The sequence below is a fragment of the Theropithecus gelada genome, chromosome 19 (assembly GCF_003255815.1).
Source record: "Theropithecus gelada isolate Dixy chromosome 19, Tgel_1.0, whole genome shotgun sequence".
Lineage (NCBI taxonomy): Eukaryota > Metazoa > Chordata > Mammalia > Primates > Cercopithecidae > Theropithecus > Theropithecus gelada.
In genome coordinates, this window is record NC_037687.1 from 36,303,641 (window position 1) to 36,326,085 (window position 22,445).

The window sequence follows — 22,445 nt, forward strand, 5'->3', positions numbered from 1 at the left end:
AAAAGTCATGCCCACAAATTTCAAGATAAGTCCTCCTCTACCTTGGGCTCTTTATAAAGCTTCTGGGTGAGATAATAACCTCCTTAAAAGTCCTAGTGTTTAACAAAGAGGAACTGCCAGGCAAGACCTTAACATCTGTAATAGAGTGTTTCTATGTTTTAAAGCAGTGGTCCCTAATATTTTTGGTACCAGGAACTGGTTTTGTGGAAGACAATTTTTCCTCAGACCGGAGTTGGGGGGGGATGGTTTCAGGATGATTCAAGTGCATTATATTTATTGTGCACTTTATTACTATTATGATTACATTGTCATATATAATGAAATGATTCTACAACTCACCATAATGTAGAATCAGTGGGAGCCCTGAGCTGGTTTTCCTGCAACTGGATGATCCCATCTGGGGTTGATGTGAGACAGTGACAGATCATCAGGGATGAGATTCTCATAAGGACTGCATAACCTAGATCCCTCACATGCGCAGTTCACAACAGGGTTCAGGCTCCTGTAAGAATCTAAGCCACCGCTGATCTGACAGGAGGTGGAGCTCAGGCAGTAATGCAAGGATGGGAAGTGGCTGTAAATACAGACGAAGCTTCGCTCTGCCTGCCTGCTGCTCACCTCCTGCTGTGCAGCTTGGTTCCTAATAGGCCATGGACCACTACAGTTCCACTACGGGTCTATGAAGGCACCATTTAAAAACTTTCCAAGGTCTTAACAAAGGATGCTACAGTCACACACTTCATTTTATTTTTCCCTGAAACATTTTCCTGTCAGTGCCCTGGGTTTGATATTTTCTGTGAGGTCCTTTCTTAATTTGGGGATCTTCTGCTAGGAGATATGAATGTGAGAAATAGTCTTATTTTTAAACTAGTAAGTTGTGGTACTTACACATTTTCTCTAAATTCTGCTTGAGCATGGAATAATTCCTCACCACCCCCACCTTTTTTTCTCCCCAGCCCTTCTCTGTCTATCTATGACACATAGTTAAAAGAATCAGTTGCCACTTTTGACATTCTGCATGGAAATCTCCTTAGCCAGATTCACCAGTTCATCAGGTGAGTCTTCAATTTTCTGTGTTAACACAGGTGAAAATTTTGCCAAACTTTCTGTCATTTTATAACAAAGATCTCCTTCCTTCCTGTTTCTCTTGCTTTCCTTTAAGCCATCATTGACAACCTCTTTGGGACCATCAGGCTTTTACTAAAAGTCACCTCCAAGTCCTCTCAGCTTTGCTTGGCTCTCAGCCCCAAAGCCAATCCATGCACTTAAAACACGTTCGGCACAGAGTACTCCACTTCTAGTGCCAAGGTCAGTTTTTTACTATTGCTGTGTCACAAATTAGCAGCTTAAACCAGCAACCATTTACCTTTACTCATGATTTTATAAACTAAGAATTTGTGAAGGACTTGGTTGGGGAGTTCTTGCTTGAGGTCTCACATGTGGTTGTGGTCAGACACCATTGGAACCACAGTCATCTGAAGGCTCAGCGGGTCAGGTGTCCAACATGGCTTGCCTACCTGGTTGGCAGCAGATGCTGTCTGTCAGATGGGGGCTTAACTAGGCTGTTGCCTGGGAAGTCTGCATGCCACTCTCCAGCACAGCAGACACAGGGTAGTTAGACTTTTCACATGATTTGGTTTCTACCAAAGAGAACATCTCAAGAAGAACAGCTTCCAGTTGTGTGACCTTCTCTGATCCTACCTCAGCAGCCACTCTGTGTTTCTTCTGCTGTACTCCATCGATGGGAACAGTCACAAGCCAGCTTAGATTCAAGAGGAAGGGACACACACACCACCTCTATGGGAAGAATGTATTTACAACTGCCACAACATTCTATTGAAGCTATTTATTCAAAGTTGAGCAGTAACTTTCCAGTTAATTAATCCAGCAGTCTCTTCCTGGTTCTCATGGTATTGAACCTCTCTGTGGCACTTGCAACTTTCTTGAAGCTTACTCCTTTCTCTCAGTGTGTTTCCATGACTTTGTCTTCTAGTAATTCCCCCTCCCCACTCACTCCTCTTCTTTCTCTTGCCCCTAAGAGGCAGCATCTTCCAAGGCTTTGCTCTCAGCTGGTGTCTCTTCCCACTCTCCCAGGTAGCTCCCCTCGGTAGTGGATGTATACTTGTGTCTGCTCAGCACGCCTTTCTTTGGGCAAATAACTTCATTTATCCAGTAATCTGCTCAGTGCATGTTACTGGAAGAAGTGGGTAGGAACGCTTGCCTTCCACCCTGGAGCTGGACGCCTGTATCAGTCAACATCTTGGATAGAAACAGAATTCCATTTGCGTGAATCCACTGAGGAGCTTTTATTGAAAGAACTATTTGTAGATATGTTGGCAGGAACCTACAGCAGAAAACCATTCCCATCCTTTAGCTTGAAGAGGAAGAAATGGTGTCACCAGAATTCAGAGGTCCAGTTTTGCAGAATGAGTTATTATGCAGTAGTAGCTGTAGAGGGATGAATCTACTAACAATTGCAACCCACATCAGGGAGGGAAAGGGAAGAAACTCCCCAGCTTTCTTTCCTCCTGCCCTGTGAATGTCTGCTGTTGCCTCCCACTGGCCAAACCCATCTAGAAGCAAGCTGGCAAGGGAGGCTGGGCAACACTGTCATTGAAGTCAGCAGCACTGAGTGGGCTGATCTGGGCAATGGCAAGTGGAGGAGAGCCAGCAGGGTATCTGACCTGGGTTTGACCAAGCATGGTCTCTATCATCTTTTCCTTCGTGATCTCTATCCTCCTTTCCAGCATTGTTGGTTAAGTGTTGGGCATATGATCTAAACTGGGCTAAATAGAATCCTCCCTGTGTCTTTCCCTATAGATCAGGATTTCTGGGATCAAGGGGTTTAAGAAGCCAGGCAATAGCTTGGTCACAAGTGACTAGCGCTTGTATATAAATTAAGAAAGCAGAGCAAGCTGAACTGAAAGGACAAGGAGAAGCAGAATTATTGTAAGAGAGCATGTCATTCTCTCTCGCTCTTTACAGTTTGTATTGAACTTGTTACTTGCACAGCCAAAGAGAATCTGTTTTCAGATCACTGTCTCTCTGAACCAAGCAAATGCTGATCTCATAGAGAGTTTTCATTAAGCTTGGATTTTGGGGGTTAGCTGAGTGAGTTGTTGCTGATTTTCTGAAGAGGGGAGTAGCCCTGAAGTCACTGAGTGGTCACTGAATGGTAGTGATGGCTTTAAAACTGCTTGTGTGGCTTCTTCATGGCTTGGGACTAGGGCTAAAGAACAATCTCTCTTTTTCAATCTTGAATTTTTCCCCTCAGAATTCTGATGATTTTTTTTTTGAATCTGCAGATTTGGCCATATCTGTGCCATTCCTTTGATTTCACAATAACATATTCCAATAAACTCATCTCCCCCTTTTAGTTCTTTAAAGTAAGTTTTGTTTGGTTTTTGCTCCCCTTTAAAATTTTTCTTATTATTTTTTGTAGAGACAGTGGGGGTCTCACTATGTTGCACATACTGGTTTTGAACTCCTAGCCTCAAGAGATCCTCCTACCTCTGCCTCCCAAAGTACTGGGATTACAGGTGGGAGCCATTGCACCTGTCCAGTTTCTGTCCTTTTCATCTGAAAGATGAGCCTATCATCCATTCTACACCTTCAAATGCACCTTCTGAAAGATGACTCCAAATCTACATTTTCAATACCACAGCGTCTCTTGAGAACTTGACACATCTTCGATTTTTTGCTGAAATCTCCATTTAACTATTTCTGGCATTTCTACCTCAACAACCCAAAGTCGAATTTATTTCCCTTCCCCTAAACCCTCTTCTCCCTGCAGTCTGTATTTTGGTGAATCCAGTTACCCAGCCTAGCAACACAGACTCATCCTTCACATCTGTCTCTCCACCCCCTCCCTGCCTGCCCCTGTCAATCACTGAATCCTATTGATGTTATTTGACTTCCTAAAAACTTTAAACGTTTTTAGTGGATAGAGAATATATTCATGTAGTTCAAATCCAAAAGGGCAAAGAATGGAAAATTTTTCTTTCTGCCTTTATTCCCTATCCTTCTAGATCCCCATCCAGGAGGTGACCAATGTGATCAGTTTCTTGCAAAGTGGATGCACTTACATTTCCTAACTAATTCCCAATGATGGGCAAGGTCTATGGGTTTTGTTTTGTCTTGTTTTATGAGAAAGAGTCTTGCTCTGTCATTTGGGCTGGCATGCAGTGGTGCGATCTCAGCTCACCACAACTTTTGCCTCCCGGGCTCAAGCAATCCTTCCACCTCAGCCTCCCAAGTAGCTAGGATTACAGGCGCCCACCACCACACTCAGCTAACTTTTCTTGTATTTTTAGTAAAGACAGGGTTTCACTATGTTGGCCAGGCTGGTCTCGAACTCCTGACCTCAAGTGATCCACCCGCCTCGGCCTCTTAAAATGCTGGGGTTACAGGCATGAGACACCGTACCAGACTTTCTCCCTCTTTTAAAAAATTATATTTTTAAAGATTTCCCTTTCCAGCCATGCTCTCATCTGATTTCCTAGAACTGAGATGTATTTGGGATCCTTCCTGGAGGATGGAGGATTCAGAGCCCACCAAGCCCCTCTCTCAGGACCCAATCACAGAAGCTTCTCTTCTCTGGGACCGCCAGGCTTTCTCTTCCTTTACCCTTGACCTCTTCCATAAATCTGAATTTCCAGAATGTCTGCCCACTCACCTTGAGGACTTGCTGAAGGCTCTCTCTCTCTTTCTCTCTCCCTGTCTGGGACCTCTCTCTTCCTGAGGTTCCAGAGACAGTCCAGGTCCCTTGTCACTTACCAAGACCCAGGAGGGTGCAGAGCAGCACGAAGGCCAGCAGAAGGGTCCCTTGTCTCCTGGAGGGCCTCATGGTGTGTGTATCGGCAGTTTCTGGTCCCCAGCTTTTATAGGAAGCTGAGGAGGGGCGGGTCTGTACCCACATTCACCCTGCGGGGAGAAATAGCTGAGGTCAGAACCCAGGGCAGTCCTCTGTGGCCTCCGGGTTGGGAAGGCGGAACCAGAATCCAAAGTGACCTGGGCATCTTGTGCCCAGCCCCCCACCTCCATGGATACCCCAGGAATCTGGGCTTCCAGCCACCTCTTCCATTAGAACCCAGAAAGTCACTACCCTGTTTTCTCACCTTCCCACAGCCCATTTTTGTTTGTTTGTTTGCTTGAAGACCAAGACGGAGTTGGGTCACTTGATTCCCAGTGGCTGCAAGAACTGGGATGCCCTCTCCTTCTCTCTCTTTTCTTCTCCTCCCAAGGAAGCACCCAGTGTGGATAGGGCCCCACCTGGGAGCACCCAGCATGTCCAGGCTGGTCCTGTGGGTGCGGGGTGCCTTGTCTCCCTTCCCTTCTCTTCATGTGCTTGGCTCACACTCCTTGTATGTTTGGGCTGTCTCCAGCTGCGACCCCACCCTGGGCTGCACCCTTGGCTCTCCAAGGGACCGAATGAACAGAGGGGATGCCTGTCAGCAGCCATAGGTGGGCGTAGTAAAAGACAGATGCCCACAGTCTACATATTGGGAAACTGAGGCTTTTTTGGACAAACTCCAGTATAGGGGTGTGTGTATGGGGGGGGGTGGGGGTTGGGCACATACTTTGCGTTATATTTAGGACGCTGAACCCTTCTCTTTTGGCCTCAGGCATAAGGCTGAGACAGATCTGATATTTTTTTTTTCGCGCGCGCGCGCGTGTATGTGTATGTGTATGTGTGTGTGGGGGGGTGGGGGGTGGGGCAGGGGGACAGAGTAAAGAGTGCAGCCGCCTGAGCCGTTTGAGGACATCCTGTTGCGTAGAATCCAGGTTTCCTAGGAAACTACGAAAATTCACTCAGATTTGCTGTCCTAGCCCAGTGCGGTGGCTCACGCCTGTAGTTCCAGCACTTTGAGAGGCCGAGGCAGGTGGATCGCTTGAGCTCAGGAGTTCGAGACCAGTCTGGGCAAGATAGCAAGACCCGCCGCCCCCTCACCCCGTGTTTCCACAAAAAATACAAAAATCAGCCGAATGTGGTGGCGAGTGCCTGTAATCCCAGCTACTTAGGAGGCTGAAGTGGGGGGATCCCTTGGCCCCAGGAGACAGAGGTTGCAGAAAGCCGAGATCCTGCCATTGCACTCCATCCTGGGTGAGAGAGCAAGACCCTGTCTCAACAAAAAATTTTAAAAAATAATAAAATAAATAATAATAATACAGCAAAAAGATTTGCTTTCTAGGCTCCAGTGTGAGCGGTGACTGCATCGTCCAATGAGAATGGCGAATTTCTTCTAGACACCAATCCCGGAGGTCGCTTCTGTTGCTAGGCGCCTAGAAAGCAAGGTGCGGGCGTCATCGGGAGGCGGGGCTAGAGCGGGGGTGTGTGGCAGAGGGAGGCGGGGCTGGAGGAAACGCTCGTTGCTAAGGAACGCAGCGCTCTTCCCGCTGTGGAGAGGCGCGACTGGGCTTGCGCAGTGTCGACGCCAGCGCCGGCGCGCCGGGGTTTGAAAGGCCCAAGCCTCGCGCGCTTGCGCACTTCAGCCCGCGCAGGGCGCACCCCACCCTCTCCCACCCTCCCTGCCTCTCGGACCCCAGACCCTACCTCATCCTTCTGGCCAGGCGAAGCCCACGACGTTGACATGCCGGAGATCCGCCTCCGCCATGTCGTGTCCTGCAGTAGCCAGGACTCGGTGAGGGAACTGCATGGGGGAGGTTGGAAGACGTGAGGGAATTAATGAGGACAACTCTTAAAAGAACTCTTGGGGTTCTTCTTGGAAGTCTAAGGAGAGTCATGGGGGGATTTCCAGGAGACTAAAAGTGAATTGTGGAGAGATGTTGAATTAGGGACGTTCCGGCGTCTAGGGAACGAACTTCCGGAGAGAAAAGGAGGAATAAGGAAAGCTTTCTTGGAGAGCCCATAGGTGAACTTCCACGGGAAAGTGTTGTAAGGGAAACTCCAGGCAGAGTGTGGGGGGATTAACGGGAGAGCTTAAGTCTGGAGGATCGTAGAGGCCTTGGGAGGACTCGAAGGAATCAACTGAGAGCTGGAGGCCTAGCTGTCATTTCTGTGCTCTAATTCTCCTCTCCCACTGTTGTTTCCAGACCCACTGTGCAGAAAATCTTCTCAAGGCAGACACTTACCGAAAATGGCGGGCAGCCAAGGCAGGCGAGAAGACCATCTCTGTAGTTCTACAGGTGATCCTGCCACCCCACCTCCTCCTCACTAGGAGTCTGGAGTCCGGGGTACCAGATTCTGCTCCTGAACCAACTGGCAATGGGTTGAGTCACTTTCTTTGCTGGGCCTCAGCTTCCTTACTTGGAAAATGGGCGGCATAATCCCTGTGCCCCTCAGCAGAGAGCAAAGGAGACCCAAGGATGAGGTCCAGGATGACCATAGGAATCAGTGTGTGGTCCTGGGCTGGTGGCTTCTACTTTCTGGGTTTCACTTTCCTCAGCTGGAACAAAATGAATCATTGCCACGTACCCTGCCTCCTGCAGCCAGTGGGCTCGGGGCTGGAAGGTGTCCAGGAAGGTCATCTAAGCCAATCAACTCCACTTTAAAGAAGGGGAAACTGGCTGGATGCTGTGGCTCATGCCTGTAATCCCAGCACTTTCAGAGGCTGAGATGGGAGGATTACTTGAGCTCAGGAGTTCCAGACCAGCCTGGGCAACATATCAAGAGCCTGTCTCTATTTTTATTAAAATAAATACTTTTTTTTTTTTTTTTTTAAAAGAATAATAGGCCAGGTGTGGTGGTTCACACCTGTAATCCCAGCACTTTGGGAGGCCGAAGCTGGAGGATCGCATGAGCCCAGGAGTTTGAGACCAGCCTGGGCAATATAGTGAGATGTCATCTCTACCAAAATTTTATAAATTAGCTGAGCATGGTGGTGTGCACCTGTAATCCCAGCTACTGGGGAGTCTGAGATGAGAGAATTGCTTGAGCCCAGGAGATGGAGGCAGTAGTGAGCTGAGATTGCGCCACTGCACTCCAGCCTGGGCACCACAGTGAGACCCCCAAAATATAAAAAATAAAAGAATAGTAATGAGAGCTAACATTATTCAACATTACCTGCCAGTCACTACTCTACACACCTCACTCACATAGATTAGCTCATTGAGTCCTCATAAACCCCAACAGGCAAGCTCTGTTATCCCCACTTTTACAGATGAGGAAACTGAGGCCCAAAGAAGTTATACAACTTGCCTGACAGTCAGCCTTTTATTTATCTATTGAGACAGAGTCTCACTCTGTTCCCAGGCTATAGTGCAGTGGCATGATCTTGGCTTGGTTCACTGCAGCCTCTACCTCCTGGGCTCAAGCGATCCTCCTGCCTCAGCCTCCTGAGTAGCTGGTACTGCAGGTGTGCGCCAACATGCCTGGCTAGTTTTTTTTTTTTTATTTTTTTAGAGACAGGGTTTCTACCATGTTTCCAGGCTGGTCTCAAACTCCTAGACTCAAGCAGTTCTCCTGCTTCAGCCTCCCAAAGTGCTGGGATGACAGGTGTGAGCCATTGTTCCTGGCCTGGGGGCTGGTTTATGACTATAAGGAGCAGAACACCCTCTGGATAGTGCTAGGGTGAAGGAAAAATTAACCTTTTGAGAATGGGCAGTCATTCAGCAAATATCCACTCCTCTCCCTCCCGCTGGAGGGGGAGTATATTTCCCTGCTCCACTGATGGGTTTGACCATATGATTTACTTAATGGAATTTTAGCACATCTAACTTCAGCAAGGGCCTTAAATGCACTTGGGTTTTGTGCTCCCATGATCTGCCATGAGAACATTTGTCAGGTTACTGCTAATCCCAGAAAACTGAAATCTCATGGAAGAGACCTGAATCCTTCCAAACTGCAGCCAAAGCAGCCATCCCATGAACTCTTAGAAGAATGCTTGTTGGCCGGGCGCGGTGGCTCAAGCCTGTAATCCCAGCACTTTGGGAGGCCGAGATGGGCGGATCACGAGGTCAGGAGATCGAGACCATCCTGGCTAACACGGTGAAACCCCGTCTCTACTAAAAATACAGAAAACTAGCCGGGCGAGGTGGCAGGCGCCTGTAGTCCCAGCTACTCGGGAGGCTGAGGCAGGAGAATGGCGGGAACCCGGGAGGCGGAGCTTGCAGTGAGCTGAGATCCGGCCACTGTACTCCAGCCTGGGCGGCAGAGCAAGACTCCGTCTCAAAAAAAAAAAAAAAAAAAAAAAAAAGAATGCTTGTTGGTGTAAGTCTCAGTTTTCATGTTGGGAGGTCGAGGTGGGTGGATCGCTTGAACCCAGGAGTTTGAGTCCAGCCTGGGTAACATGGGGAAACCCTATCTCTACAAAAAAATACGAGAAATAGCTGGGCGTGGTGGCGCATGCCTGTAGTCCCAGCTACTAGGGAGGCTGAGTGGGGAGGATCAATTGAGCCCATAAGGTTGAGGCTGCAGTGAACTGTGATGGTTTCACTGCACTCCAGCCTGGGAGACAGAGTGAGACTCTGTCTCAAAAACAAACAAACAAAAAGTCTCAGTTTTAGGATGATTTGTTACACAGCATTATTACAGTGTAAGTTAATACAACTTTGTGGTTTCAAACCACTGAGATTAGGGACTCCTTTGTTACTGTAACATCATCTAGTCCATCCCAATTGATGTCAATGTTTAGCACCTGTCAACTAATGGCCTCCACTTCCCAGGTTCAAGTGATTCTCATGCCTCAGCCTTCTGAGTAGCTGGAATTTACAGGCATGTGCCACCATGTCTGGCTAATTTTTGTATTTATAGTAGAGACTGGGTTTCGCCATGTTGGCTAGGCTGGTCTTGAGCTCCTGACCTCGGGAGTTCAAGGCAAATTAGCACCAAATGCTAATTTAAGTGATCCACCCACCTTGGCCTCCCAAAATGTTGAGATTACAGGCGTGACCCACTGTACCCGACCTCAGTCGTTTAAACTGTGATAGGTACAGGTTGCTGACAGTTTTAGTCTTAGGACCTAGATGCAAGCCCCCAGCTCTTCCTCTTACTCGGTGACCTCAAGCAAATTGTTTCATTTCTCTAACCTGTTTTCTTTTTTTTTTTTTTTTTTTTTTTTTTTGAGACGGAGTCTCGCTGTGTCACCCAGGCTGGAGTGCAGTGGCGCGATCTCGGCTCACTGCAAGCTCCGCCTCCCGGGTTTACGCCATTCTCCTGCCTCAGCCTCCGAGTAGCTGGGACTACAGGCGCCCGCCACCTCGCCCGGCTAGTTTTTTGTATTTTTTTAGTAGAGACGGGGTTTCACCATGTTAGCCAGGATGGTCTCGATCTCCTGACCTCGTGATCCACTCGCCTCGGCCTCCCAAAGTGCTGGGATTACAGGGTTGAGCCACCGCGCCCGGCCTCTAACCTGTTTTCTCATGTCTGGGAATAATGACATCCAAGCTGGAGTTGTGAAAATTCGGTGACATAATGTCTGTACAAGTGCTCTGTCAACAAGTAGGTGTTTGTGTAGAGGGAGGGATTCGTGTTTTTATTACTTACTGGGTGATGATTCTGCTGGGCTCTCTTATGATCAGGTGACTCCAGCGAAATCACATTTCATTCTGTTACCCCAGTTGCTGTGGAAACAGAGTGACTGGAGGCAGAAGAGACAGAATCTGTCCCTGGCCTGGGAGAGACTGAGGGAGTATTGCAGCTGTCACCAACATGGTAGACCCCAGAGGGAGCAGCTTGGGAAGGTGATGTGTTTCAATTGGGATGTCCAGGTTTGATGTGACTTTGGGATAGTCAAGGGGTGGCATCCAGGAGGCAGTTAGGGATCACATGTGGAGCTGGAGACAGAATGTGGAAGTTGTCAGTGCAGGGAAAGAACCTATAGACTCGGGGGTAGATGATGGATTTATTTGTTCATTCACTCATTTATTTAGTCAAGTATTTATTAAGTGCTTTCTGTAGGCCAAGCACTGTTTTAATATAGCAGTACATAGCAGAAGACAAAAAATATTCACTCTCAGTGGGGTGCAGCAGCTCACGCCTATAATCCCAGCACTTTGGGAGGCCAAGGTGAAGGGTCATTGAGCCCAGCAGTTCGAGATCAGCTTGGGCAACACAGGGAAACCTCATCTCTACTAAAAATACAAAAATTTGTCAAGCGTGGTGGCCCATGCCTGTGGTCCCAGCTACTCCGGAGGCTGAGGCGAGAGGATCACTTGAGCCTGGAAGATCAAGGCTGTAGTGAGCTATGATGGCACCACTGCACTCCAGCCTGGGCAACAGAGCAAGATGCTGTCTCTTAAAAACAAAAGTCTTGTGGAGCTTTCACGTTAGTAGGGAAAGACTGACAAATGAGTCAGTAAAACATATGTTGGATGATGAGTGCTATGGAGGAACTGAAGGAAGGGGAATGAGAGTGCCCCAGCTGGAGCTGGAGCATGGCAAGGATTTTTATTTAAATAATAGGATCGGGGAAGGCCTCCCTGAAAAAGGGACATTTGAGCAACACGAGCTATGTATGTATCTAGGGAAAAGACTCTGAAGCTGGCTTGTGACAGCAAAGAGGCCAGTGTGGCTGGGGTGGAGTCAGCCAGGGGGAGAGAGGTAGGAGATGAGGTAACAGGGTGGGACTGGGAGCCCCTAAAAAACCACTTAAGGCCTGGAAAGCCATTGAAAAGACTTGAGCTTTTACTCCGGGTGAGATAGGAGCCACTGGAGGGCTCCAAGCACAGGAGGGACAGGATCTGCCTTAGGCCTTCACAGGATCCTGCTGGCTCCATGTTGACCATCAACTGCAGGGGCCACACACAGGAGTGGGAGACCAGCATTGCAACAGTTATTTTGGTAACTTATTCCACATCAGAGACTCTTTAGAATGACTGCTTGCATCTGTCAATGACTAATACGTGGGGTTACTCTGGATTCATCAAATGCTAGTTTTGATTATTTTGACGTAACTGATAAGGCAGAAATTTCTGGCCACCAAGGCAGCAGCCTTATCTTTGGGTTGTTTTGTTATGTTTTGAGACAGGTCTCACTCTCTTGCCCAGGTTGGAGTGCAGTTGCAAAGTCATGGCTCACTGTAGCCTCAACCTCCTGGGCTCAGGCAATCCTCCCACCTCAGCCTCATGAATAGCTGGGACTACAGGTGCGTGCCACCAGGCCCAGCTAATTTAAAAAATTTTTCGTAGAGATGGGATCTCACTGTGTTACCCAGGCTGGTCTCGGACTCGTGGGCTCAAGCAGTCCTCCTGCCTTGGCCTCCCAAAGTCCTGGCATTACAGGCATGTGCCATTGCACCTGGCCACATCTGTGGGTTCTTCTACTACCCTGCATTTTCTCCTCTAATCATTATTACGCAACATCTGGATCTTACCACATGGGGCTTAGCCATCTGCTTATGACAGCCCCACACACCTGATTGTTTGCAGTAGCCACAGAAGGCTCTGTTGCCAGCTCATCACCTGCTCCCAGAGGGAAATGCCAACCTCTTTGCTAACTACTCCTGGGCTGGAGGGGTGGCTTGGATAAGACCCAGATATAACTCCTGTGTGTCACTGGAGGTGTGTTATTTTTAGAAGAAATGTTCATCAGCAGTAGGGCCTATGGTCATTTTTGATTGTCATTGGTTTTCTAGTCATTCAGTTTGCCACTGTGGTGTTTTAAATTTGTTTTTACTGTTTTTTGACGTGTAACATACATAGAGTGAAGTGAAGGTGTAAGTAAGCATAGAGCTCAGTGACTCTTCGCAAACTGCAGCCCTGTCTACTCCACACCCAGATGCAGCATAGAGCCACAGAACATGCCTAGCCCCCAGCAGTTCCCTCAGGTTCTTCCTGTCAGTACCCCTGCAAGGGTGACCACTGTCCTGATTGTTAACAGCATGGATTCATTTTGCCTGATTTTGAATTGCGTACAAAATGGAATCGTGTGGTATAAACTTTTCTTGTCCGGGTTCCCTTGTTATGTTTGTTCATTTCATCTATGTCGTTGAGTGTAGCTGCAGATGGTTTATTGTGATTTTTTTTGTTTGTTTGTTTGTTTTTTCTCTCTCTGAGATGGAGTTTCACTCTTGTTGTCCTGGCTGGAGTGCAATGGCACAATCTCAGCTCACTGCAACCTCCGCCTCCCAGGTTCAAGTGATTATCTTGCCTCAGCCTCCCAAGTAGCTGGGATCACAGGCATGCAGCACCACGCCCGGCTAATTTTTTGTGTTTAGTAGAGACAGGTTTTCACCATGTTGGTCAGGCTGGTCTCGAACTCCTGACCTCTGGTGATCCACCTGCCTCAGCCTCCCAAAGCACTGGGATTACAGGCATGAACCACCGTGCCCAACTCCTATTGTCTTTTTTTTTTTTTTTTTTTTTGAGATAGGGGCTCACTCTGTCACCTAGGCTGGAGTGCAGTGTCACCATCTCAGCTCACTGCAGGCTCAACCTCCTGGGCTCAAGCGGTCCTCCCACCTTAGCCTCCTGAATAGCTGGGACGACAGGCATGTGCCACTTCTCCAGGCTAATTTTTGTCTTTTTTTTGCAGAGATGGGGTCTCACTGTATTGTCTAGGCTGGTCTTGAACTTCTGGGCTCAAGCATTCCTCCTGCCTCAGCTTCTTAAATCCTTGGGATTACAGACATGAGCCACTGCGCCTGGCCTATTGTCATTTCTGTATAGTATTTGGTTGTATTGAGATAACATTATGGTTTTATTTATTTATATTTGATTGTTTTTTTAAATGGAGTCTCACTATGTTGCCAAGGCTGGTCTTGAACTGTTGATCTCAAGTGATCCCCCAACTTGGCCTCCTGAGTAGCTGGGACTATAGGTGCACACCACCACACCCAACTAATTTGTTTTTTTTTTTTTTTTTTTTTGAGCTTTTTGAAGGCAGCTTCCTGCATAGCTGGGATTACAGGGATTACAGAGAGAACCACAAGACCTGGCCATTGTGATTTTATTATATTTGCTTTCTGAATGGGTATTATATGCATATAGTGCGAAATTCAAAAGGGGCAAAAGGGTATACACTAAAAAGAAAATCTCCCCTCACCCTTTCCATCCCTCCCTGCTTCCTTTCCAACTCCTGCTCCCTCATTCTTCTCTCCTGATGCAACCAGCATTAGCAGTTTTTTTGGGTGGTCTTCCTGGGTCATTCTGTACACATACAAGCATATATACCTACCCCCTCCATCCCGTTTTAAAAAATGCATGGTATATACACTGTTCCCTTGTGTGTGTTTTTGAAGTAACAGTGTATTTTGGAGATGCACACTGCATAAATTTCTACCTCATTCATTCATTCATTCATTCATTCATTCATTCATTTATTTTGAGACAGAATCTTGCTCTGTCGCCCAGGCTGGAGTGCAGTGGTGCACATGCCACCAGGCTTGGCTACTTTTTGTATTTTTGGTAGAGATGAGGTTTCCCTGTGTTGGCCAGGCTGGTCTTGACTTCCTGACCTCAAGTGATCCTCCTGCCTTGGCCTCCCAAAGTGCTGGGATTACAGGTGTCAGCCACCGTGTGTGGCCTACCTTATCCTTTTAAATGATGCATAAGATTGCATTTCATGGCTGGGCGCAGTGGCTCACGCCTGTAATCCCAGCACTTTGGAAGGCTGAGGCGGGTGGATCACAAGGTCAGGAGTTCAAGACCAACCTGGCCAAGATGGTGGAACCCTGTCTCTACTAAAAATGTAAAAGTTAGACAGGTCCGGTGACGGGCGCCTGTAATCCCAGCTACTCGGGAGGCTGAGGCAGGAGAATTGTTTGAACCCAGGAGGTGGAGGTTGCAGAGAGCCGAGATCGTGCCACTGTACTCTAGCCTGGGTGACAAAGCAAGACTCTGTCTCAAAAAAAAAAAAAAAAAAAAAAAGATTGCATTTCATCAACGTGGAACAGTTTTTTAGCAATATATCTCTCAGGAACTTTGCCCTCCTGTGCCATGTTTGTTTCAGGAACAGTTCATTTCATGAACCGTGTCTCCCTGAGAAAGGTGCATGCACACGAACCCAGGCCACAGATGATAGTCATCTTGTGTCCTTATCCTCACAGCTGATACATACTGAGCACTCATCTCTTATTTTGAGATAAAATTCACATAAAATTTACTGTTTTAACCATTTAAAGTGCACATTTCAGCCAGATGTGGTGGCTCACACCTGTATAATCCCAGCACTTTGGGAGGCTGAGACAGGTGGATTGCTTGAGGTCAGGGGTTCAAGACCAGCCTGGCCAACATGATGAAACTCCGTCTCTACTGAAAATACAAAAAGTAGCCGGGGGTGGTGGTGCGTGCCTGTAGTCCCAGCTATTCGGGAGGCTGAGGCAAGAGAATCCCTTGAACCGGAAGGCAGAGGTTGCAGTGAGCTGAGATCGCACTGCTGCACTCTAGCTTAGGCAACAGAGCGAGACTCTGTCTCAACAAAAAGCAAAAATAAATAAATAAATAAAGTGCACATTTCAGGGTTTTTTTTTTTTTTTTTTCCAGCTTATTGACAATGTTCTTCAACCATCTCCATTCTCTAATTCAGAATATTTTCATCACTCCAAAAAGAAACCACATAACCATTAGCAGTCACTTCTTATTCTCTCCCCATTGTTGCCCTTGGCAACCACTGATCTACTTTCTGCTTCTCTGGATTTGCTTATTCTGGACTTATAAATGTATATGTGGTCTTTTACACTTAACCTTGTTACACTTTGCATAATGTTTCTGAGGTTCATCCATGTTGTGGCATATATCACAACTTCATTGTTTTTTAATAGCTGAATGATATTCCATAAATATATTGTACAATGTTTATCCATTCATCAATTGATAGACATGTATTGGGTTGTTTCCGTGTGTATATAAACTTTTTTTTTTTTTCGAGATTGAGTCTTGCTCTGTTGCCCAGGCTGGAGTGCAGTGGTGCAATCTCGGCTCACTGCAACCTCCACTTCCTGTGTTCAAGCAATTCTTCTGCCTCACTCTCCCAAGTAGCTGGGATTACAGGCACCCGCCACCACGCCTGGCTAATTTTTGTATTTTTAATAGAGAAGGAGTTTCACCATCTTGGCCAGGCTGGTCTTGAACTCCTGACCTCATGATCCACCCTCTTCAGCCTCCCAGAGTGCTGGGATTACAGGCATGAGCCACTGTGCCCAGCCACTTTTTTTTTTTTTTTTTTTTCTGATGGAGTCCGCTCTGTCGCCCAGGCTGGAGTGCAGTGGCGTGATCTCGGCTCGCTGCAACTTCTGCCTTCCAGGTTCAAATGATTCTTCTGCCTCAGCCTCCTGAGTAACTGGGACTATATGCGCATGCCACCATGCCCAACTAATTTTTCTGTTTTTAGTAGAGACAGGGTTTCACCGTGTTGCCCAGGTTGGTCTTGAACTCCTGGCTCAAGTGAGCCACCTGCCTCGGCCTCCCAAAGTGTTGGGATTACAGGCATGAGCCACCACCCACAGCCTCTATGTATAAACATTTTTATCAGAATTTTTAAAAGTATTTTTTTACTTTTTTTTTTTTGAGACAGTCTCGCTGTGTCACCCAGCCTCCTGAGTAGCTGGGATTGCAGGTGCACACTACCATGCCTAATTTTTTTATTTTTATTTTTTTATTTTTTGAGACGGAGTTTCACTTGTTGGCCAGGCTGGAGTGCAATGGTGCAATCTCGGCTCACTGCAACTCCACCTCCTGGGTTTAAGAGATTCTCCTGCCTCAGCCTCCCAAGTAGCTGGGACTACAGGTGTGCACCACTACGTCCAGCTACTTTTTGTATTTTTAGTAGAGACGAGATTTCTCCATGTTGGCCAGTCTGGTCTCGAACTCCTGACCTCAGGTGATCCATCCGCCTCAGCCTCCCAAAGTGCTGGGATTACAGGCGTGAAGCACTGTACCCGGCCATGCCTGGAGAATTTTTATATTTTTAGTAGAAAAAGAGTTTTACCATATTGGTCATGCTGGTCTCGAACTCCTGGCCTCAAGTGATCTGCCTGCCTTGGCTTCCCAAAGTGCTGAGATTACAGGTGTGAGCCTCCGTGCCCAGCCTGTTGTTTTTTCTCTTGAGACAGAGTCTCACTCTGTCACCTGCCCAGGCTGGTGTATAGTGGCTCATCTCAACTCACTGCAACCTCCACCTCCCAGGTTCAAGTAATTCTCATGCCTCCTGAGTAGCTGCGACTATCAAGGTGTGTGTCACCACAGCCAGCTAACTTTTTGTATTTTTGGTAGAGACAGGGTTTTGCTATGTTGGCCAGGCTGGTCTTGAACTCGTGGCCTCAAGTGATTCTCCCGCCTCCACCTCCCACAGTGCTGGGATTATAGGCGTGAGCCACTGCTCCTAGCCAGGAGTTTTTTTATATATGAAGAAGAAATGTCAGGGAGTGCCTGTGCATGTTTAAAGTAAAAATAGTTATATATGCAGTAGGAATCATTCATTTAAAATACAAGCATCTCCATCCTACCAGATTTAGGAGCTGTGCTTAATATTGTGGGAGAGGTAAAGATGTTGAGTTTGACTCAGGGATGGAAGGAAGGGAGTTGAGAACAGTGGTGGTATTGGGCAGTGCTTTGCAGTCAGGCAGTTGGGTCCGAAGTACTCTGCTAGTTATTAGCTTGTGTGCCATGTAAGCTATTGATTTAACCTGTCTGAGCCTCAGTTTCCCCATCTGTGAATCTGGAGTCGTAACAGACCCTTCTACTTAAAGTGGTTTTGAGGCTTCAGTGATGCCTGGTGCATGCTTAGCCAAGTGTGGTGGACAGAACGGTGGCGCTCAAAAGATGTTCATGTCCTCGTCCCCAGAACCTGGAAATATTTTAATGACCAAAGGAGCTTTGTGGGTTTGATTAAATTAAGGATCTTGAGATGGGGAGAGTGCCCTGGGTTATCCGGTGGACCTCATGTAACCCCCGGAAGCCTTATAAGGGAAAGAAGGAGGCAAGAGTGCTGGAACCAGAGCTGTGAAGATGCAAGCAGAGCCTGGAGTGATGCCAGCGCTTTCAGCGGCTTTGAAGACGAGGAAGGGACTGTGAGCCAAGGAAGGCAGGTGGCCTCGAGAAGCTGAACATGCAAGGAGACATATTCTCCTCTAGTGCTCGCGGAAGGAAGGAACGCAGCCCTGCCGCATCTAGATTTTAGCTCTGTAAGGCCCAGTTTCAGACTTTTGACCTCCAGATCTATAAGATAACAAATTTATGGGGGTTTTTTTTTTTGAGGGGGGATGGAGTTTCGCTCCTCTTGCCCAGGCTGGAATACAGTAGTGCGATCTCAGCTCACTGCAACCTCCGCCCCCCAGTTTTAAGCAGTTCTCCTGCCTCAGCCTCCCGAGTAGCTGGGATTACAGGCATGGGCCACCACGCCTGGCTAATTTTGTATTTTTAATAGAGACGGAGTTTCTGCATGTTGGTCAGACTGGTCTCGCACTCCCGACCTCAGGTGATCCGCCCGCCTCGGTCTCCCAAAGTTTTGGGATTACAGGCGTGAGCCACTGTGCCTGGCCAAATTTGTGTTGTTTTTAGCCATGAAGTTTCTGCTAATTTGTACAACAGTAACAGGAAACTCATACACCAAGCACTTGGCACATGGTGAGAATCTGAAAATGTTAGCCATGATGATCCACTTGTGACAGATGGGACACCCAAGCAAGCATCAGAGAAGGGGTTCAACAGGGCCACCTGGTAAGGGAGGACAGAGCCAGAGTTACAGCTTAGTAACTCTTGAGTAGTAGCTTCTGCAAATGGTCGCTGGGGGCCTCTTCTGCGTCTGTCTGTCCATCCACTGGGAATGCACTAGAGGCCTGCTGTGTTAATGATATTCACAGCTGACATTTATATAGTGTTTGCTCTGTGCCAGGCAGTATTCCAGGCACTTGGTATGTTATTTCTCATTCTTGGTATGAATTTGAATGTTATCAACAACTTTATGAGGTAGACGTTTTTACTGTCCCCATTTCACAGGTTCAGAAACTGAGGCACAAGGGGTGAAGTGAAACCATTTGCTCCAGGATCACACAGCAGGAAATCAGCAGAGCTGGGAAGGACCAGACACTGTTCTTGGCCTTGGGGACACAGGAGGGAGCAACTCAGACATTGTCCTTGCTCTCGTGGAGCTTAAAAGTCTAGCGGGAGAGACAGATGCTAGACAAATACAAACAAAAAAGATGTAACTGTGTAACACCAGGCAGTAAACATGAAGAAAAGTAAAGTCGGGTAGGGAGATAGAGAGTGGCACCGGGTAGGGGGCGAGGTAGGCTACTTATGGTCTGAAGTGACATCTGAGTGGGCACCTGAAGCACAGAAGGTAAACTTTTACCCAGCTATGGGTATGTTTGAGAGAAAAGTGGTCCAGACAGGGGGATTGGCAGGTGCAGAGGCCCTGAGGTGGGAAGGAGCCAGACTGTTCTTGGCACAGAAAGGAGGCTGTTGTGGCTGGTGAAGAGTCACAAAGCCTGGCCAGAGGCTAAGCAGTCAGACTGGGGCTTCTTGTTTTTTGTTTTTTTTGTGTTTTTTTTGTGTTTTTTTTTTTTTTTGTTGTTGTTGTTGTTTTGTTTTGTTTTGAGACAGAGTGTCGCTCCATTGCCCAAGCTGGAGTGCAGTGGCACAATCTCGGCTCACTGCAACCTCCGCCTCCCGGGTTCAAGTGATTCTCCTGCCTCAGCCTCCCCAGTAGCTGGGATTACAGGCGCTCACCACCATGCCCTGCTAATTTTAATTTTTGTATTTTTAGTAGAGACGGGGTTTCACCATGTTGGCCAGGCTAGTCTCAAACTCCTGACCTCAAGCGATTCACCTGTCTCAGCCTCCCAAAGTGCTGGGATTACAAGTGTGAGCCACCGCACCCGGCCCAGACTGGGACTTCTCATGAGCCCAGGCAGCACTGTACACTGCCCAGGGCCCAGGGCTGGGAGTGGCGGTGGAGGCAGGGGAGTCAGCAGGAGGTCTGCCGGCCTCAGCCTTAGGCAGGCCCTTCCTCCAGCACCATCTTCCTTCTCCAGCACGTTAGTGGTGTGATGGAGGAGCACGCATGGACTGTCGCCAGCCTTTCTGGGTTCCGGTCCGGCTTTGCCACCCACCAGCTGTGAAGTTACATAATCACTTCCTGCCTCCGTTTGCTTATGTGTAAGATGGAGATAATTATAGCAACTGCCTGGCAGAGCCGTTGCAGGAGAGTAGATACATGTATTATTAGCAAGAGTCTGGCATACCAGGAGCACTGAGTGCACTCGGATGTTGGCCGCAGTTGTGGTTATAGTTGTTAACTCTGTGTGTCATCTCAACTTACTTCAGAGGGAGGGTAAGTTTTTTTTTGGAGACAAGGTCTCATCACTCTGTCGCCCAGAGTACAGTGATACGAGCACGACTCACTGCAGCCTTGACCTTCCCTGGCTCAAGTGATCCTCCCGCCTCAGCCTCCTGAGTAGCTGGGACCACAGGTATATGCCACCATGCCTGGCTAATTTTTGTATTTTTTGTAGAGACAAGGTCTGGCTATGTTGCCCAGGCTGGTCTTGAACTCTCGGCCTCAAGTGATCCTCCCACCTCAGCCTTCCAAAGTGCTGCTTATACAGATGTGAGCCACTGTGCCTGGCCAAGGAAGGAGGGTTGTTATGACCATCTTCCCTTTTTGCACGTGAGGAAACTGCCTCACAGAGACGTTGACTAGGTCACCCAAGGTTGTATAGGTTGGAAATGGCATTGCTGTATTTGAGCCCAGGCCTACCTCACCCCAAGTCCAGGCTCCTTCCTCCCATACGATGGTGTTCCTGTTGATAGCAGTGTGCAGGTGATGTCTAGATGATCTGACAGGGAGGCAACAGAGCAGATTGGAGCATCTGTCATCATCACGGGTGGGAGGAGAGGGCAGTGTAGGGTGGTGGACTAAGTACCTTGTTTTTTTTGTTTTGTTTTGTTTTTTGAGACAGAGTCTCGCTGGAGTGCAGTGGCACGATCTCTGCTTACTGCAACCTCTGCCTCCCAGGTTCAAGAGATTCTCACGCCTCAGCCTCTTGAAGAACTGGGACTACAGGCATGCGTCACCATGCCCGGCTAATTTTTATATTTTTAGTAGAGAAGGGTTTTGCCATGTTGGCCAGGCTGGCCTCAAGTGATCCACTGCCTTGGCCTCCCATAGTACTGAAATTACAGGCTTGAGCCACTGCACCTGGCCTAGGTACCTTTGAGAGTTGCAATAATGTGTCATTCTAGGATCCTAATAAAAGAGCCCCAAACTGGAAGGTAGGACACTTGCCTCAACCTAACTGCCTCCCATGCCCACATGGCCCACATGACTTTCTGCATCTTCATCTGTCAGACCAGAATGGCAGATCCTTTGAGATGAGGCCTCCTATAGGTAGCTCTTTTCTTCTTTCAACAAAGAGTTGTCAAGCACTGACTAATAATACCTCCTGACTGACAGTGGTTAATTGCCTACTCCTCACCATGCCCTGTGGCCATTATTTATGTGCATGATCCTAGATATGGTGGTCATTCCCATTTTACAGGTGAGAAAACTGAGGCTCCAAAAGGTTAACTGGCATGGTCATACAGCTAGTGTGCAGCAGAGCTGGGATTCAAACCCAGGAACTAGTGGTGAGCAAGATTGGACAAAGCCCCTGCTCTCAGGGAGGTTTCCTGGAGTCCTCTGCAATTGTGGGTGAGGGGTGACATGTGCTGTTTGTCTGCATGATGATTTGAATAAAGTTATAACTCTGACAAGTGCTTACCAAGGAGAGCTCCATGGTGGCGTGTGATAGGCTGACGTGGTAGAGTCTGGAGAGGTCAGGGAAGCAGGTAGGTGTGGGGTGGGGGCGTGTGCATTCATTCAGTGACTGTTTTGTCAATTCCTGCTCCATGCCATACCCTATGCTGCGTGGAGGGGACTCATGGCACCAGTCAACCCTGGTGTGCTCCCTCACAGAGTTGACGTTACAGGGACATGGTGATACAAAGGAAATTCATCCTGAGGTCCCACAGTGAGCCCAGGGGCAGAGCAGGCACTGACAGTGGCTTCTCTCTCTGCCCACAGTTGGAGAAGGAGGAGCAGATACACAGTGTGGACATTGGGAATGATGGCTCAGCTTTCGTGGAGGTGCTGGTGGGCAGTTCAGCTTTAGGCGCTGGGGAGCAAGACTATGAGGTAAGCAGGGCTATGAGATGGATCCCATACTGACCTCTGCCCCTCATGCCTGCATCACCGTCTCCCCCAGGGGCTGGGGCTGGGAAGACATGGGGCAGATGTGAGTCACACCTGATTGCTGCCCTCTGGAGGATCACCAGTGTACGGAGGAGACAGAAGGCAGACACGGGGCGGTAAACTGCACATCAGGGAAGAGAGCAAGTTTGGATCATGGCTTGAAGTGACACAAATGTATTATCTGACTATTCTGGAGGTCAGAAGTCTAAAATCACTCTTACTGGGCTAAAATCGAGGTGTGGGCAGAGCCGTGTTCCTTCTGGAGGCTCTAGGGGAGAATCCATTTCCTTGCCTATTTCAGCTTCTAGAGTCCATCTGCCCTCCTCAGCTTGTGGCCCTTCCTTCATCAAAGCCAGCACTCCTGTCCCTCTAATGC

The 22,445-nt window shown here is 48.0% G+C and overlaps 2 protein-coding genes across 3 annotated transcripts in view; one reads left to right on the forward strand and one right to left on the reverse strand.

Annotated features, from left to right (window-relative positions):
- PINLYP (phospholipase A2 inhibitor and LY6/PLAUR domain containing) overlaps positions 1-5,237 on the reverse strand; it is a 9,613-nt gene extending 4,376 nt beyond the window's left edge. Inside the window, exons 1-2 of the mRNA XM_025367441.1 lie at positions 5,118-5,237; positions 4,777-4,923 (exon numbers count right to left, since the gene is read on the reverse strand). Of these exons, the coding sequence (XP_025223226.1) occupies positions 4,777-4,918 (142 nt within the window). The 5' untranslated portion in view covers positions 4,919-4,923; positions 5,118-5,237. The remainder of the gene's footprint in view (positions 1-4,776; positions 4,924-5,117) is intronic.
- Positions 5,238-6,387: 1,150 nt separating this feature from the next.
- Positions 6,388-22,445, forward strand: part of XRCC1 (X-ray repair cross complementing 1) — a 34,802-nt gene continuing 18,744 nt past the window's right edge. Inside the window, exons 1-3 of one of the 2 annotated variants that reach the window (XM_025367437.1) lie at positions 6,388-6,641; positions 7,054-7,146; positions 21,902-22,012. In XM_025367437.1, coding sequence (XP_025223222.1) covers positions 6,591-6,641; positions 7,054-7,146; positions 21,902-22,012 — 255 coding nt within the window. In that variant the 5' untranslated portion in view covers positions 6,388-6,590. The remainder of the gene's footprint in view (positions 6,642-7,053; positions 7,147-21,901; positions 22,013-22,445) is intronic. The other variant, XM_025367439.1, reaches the window with a different exon arrangement.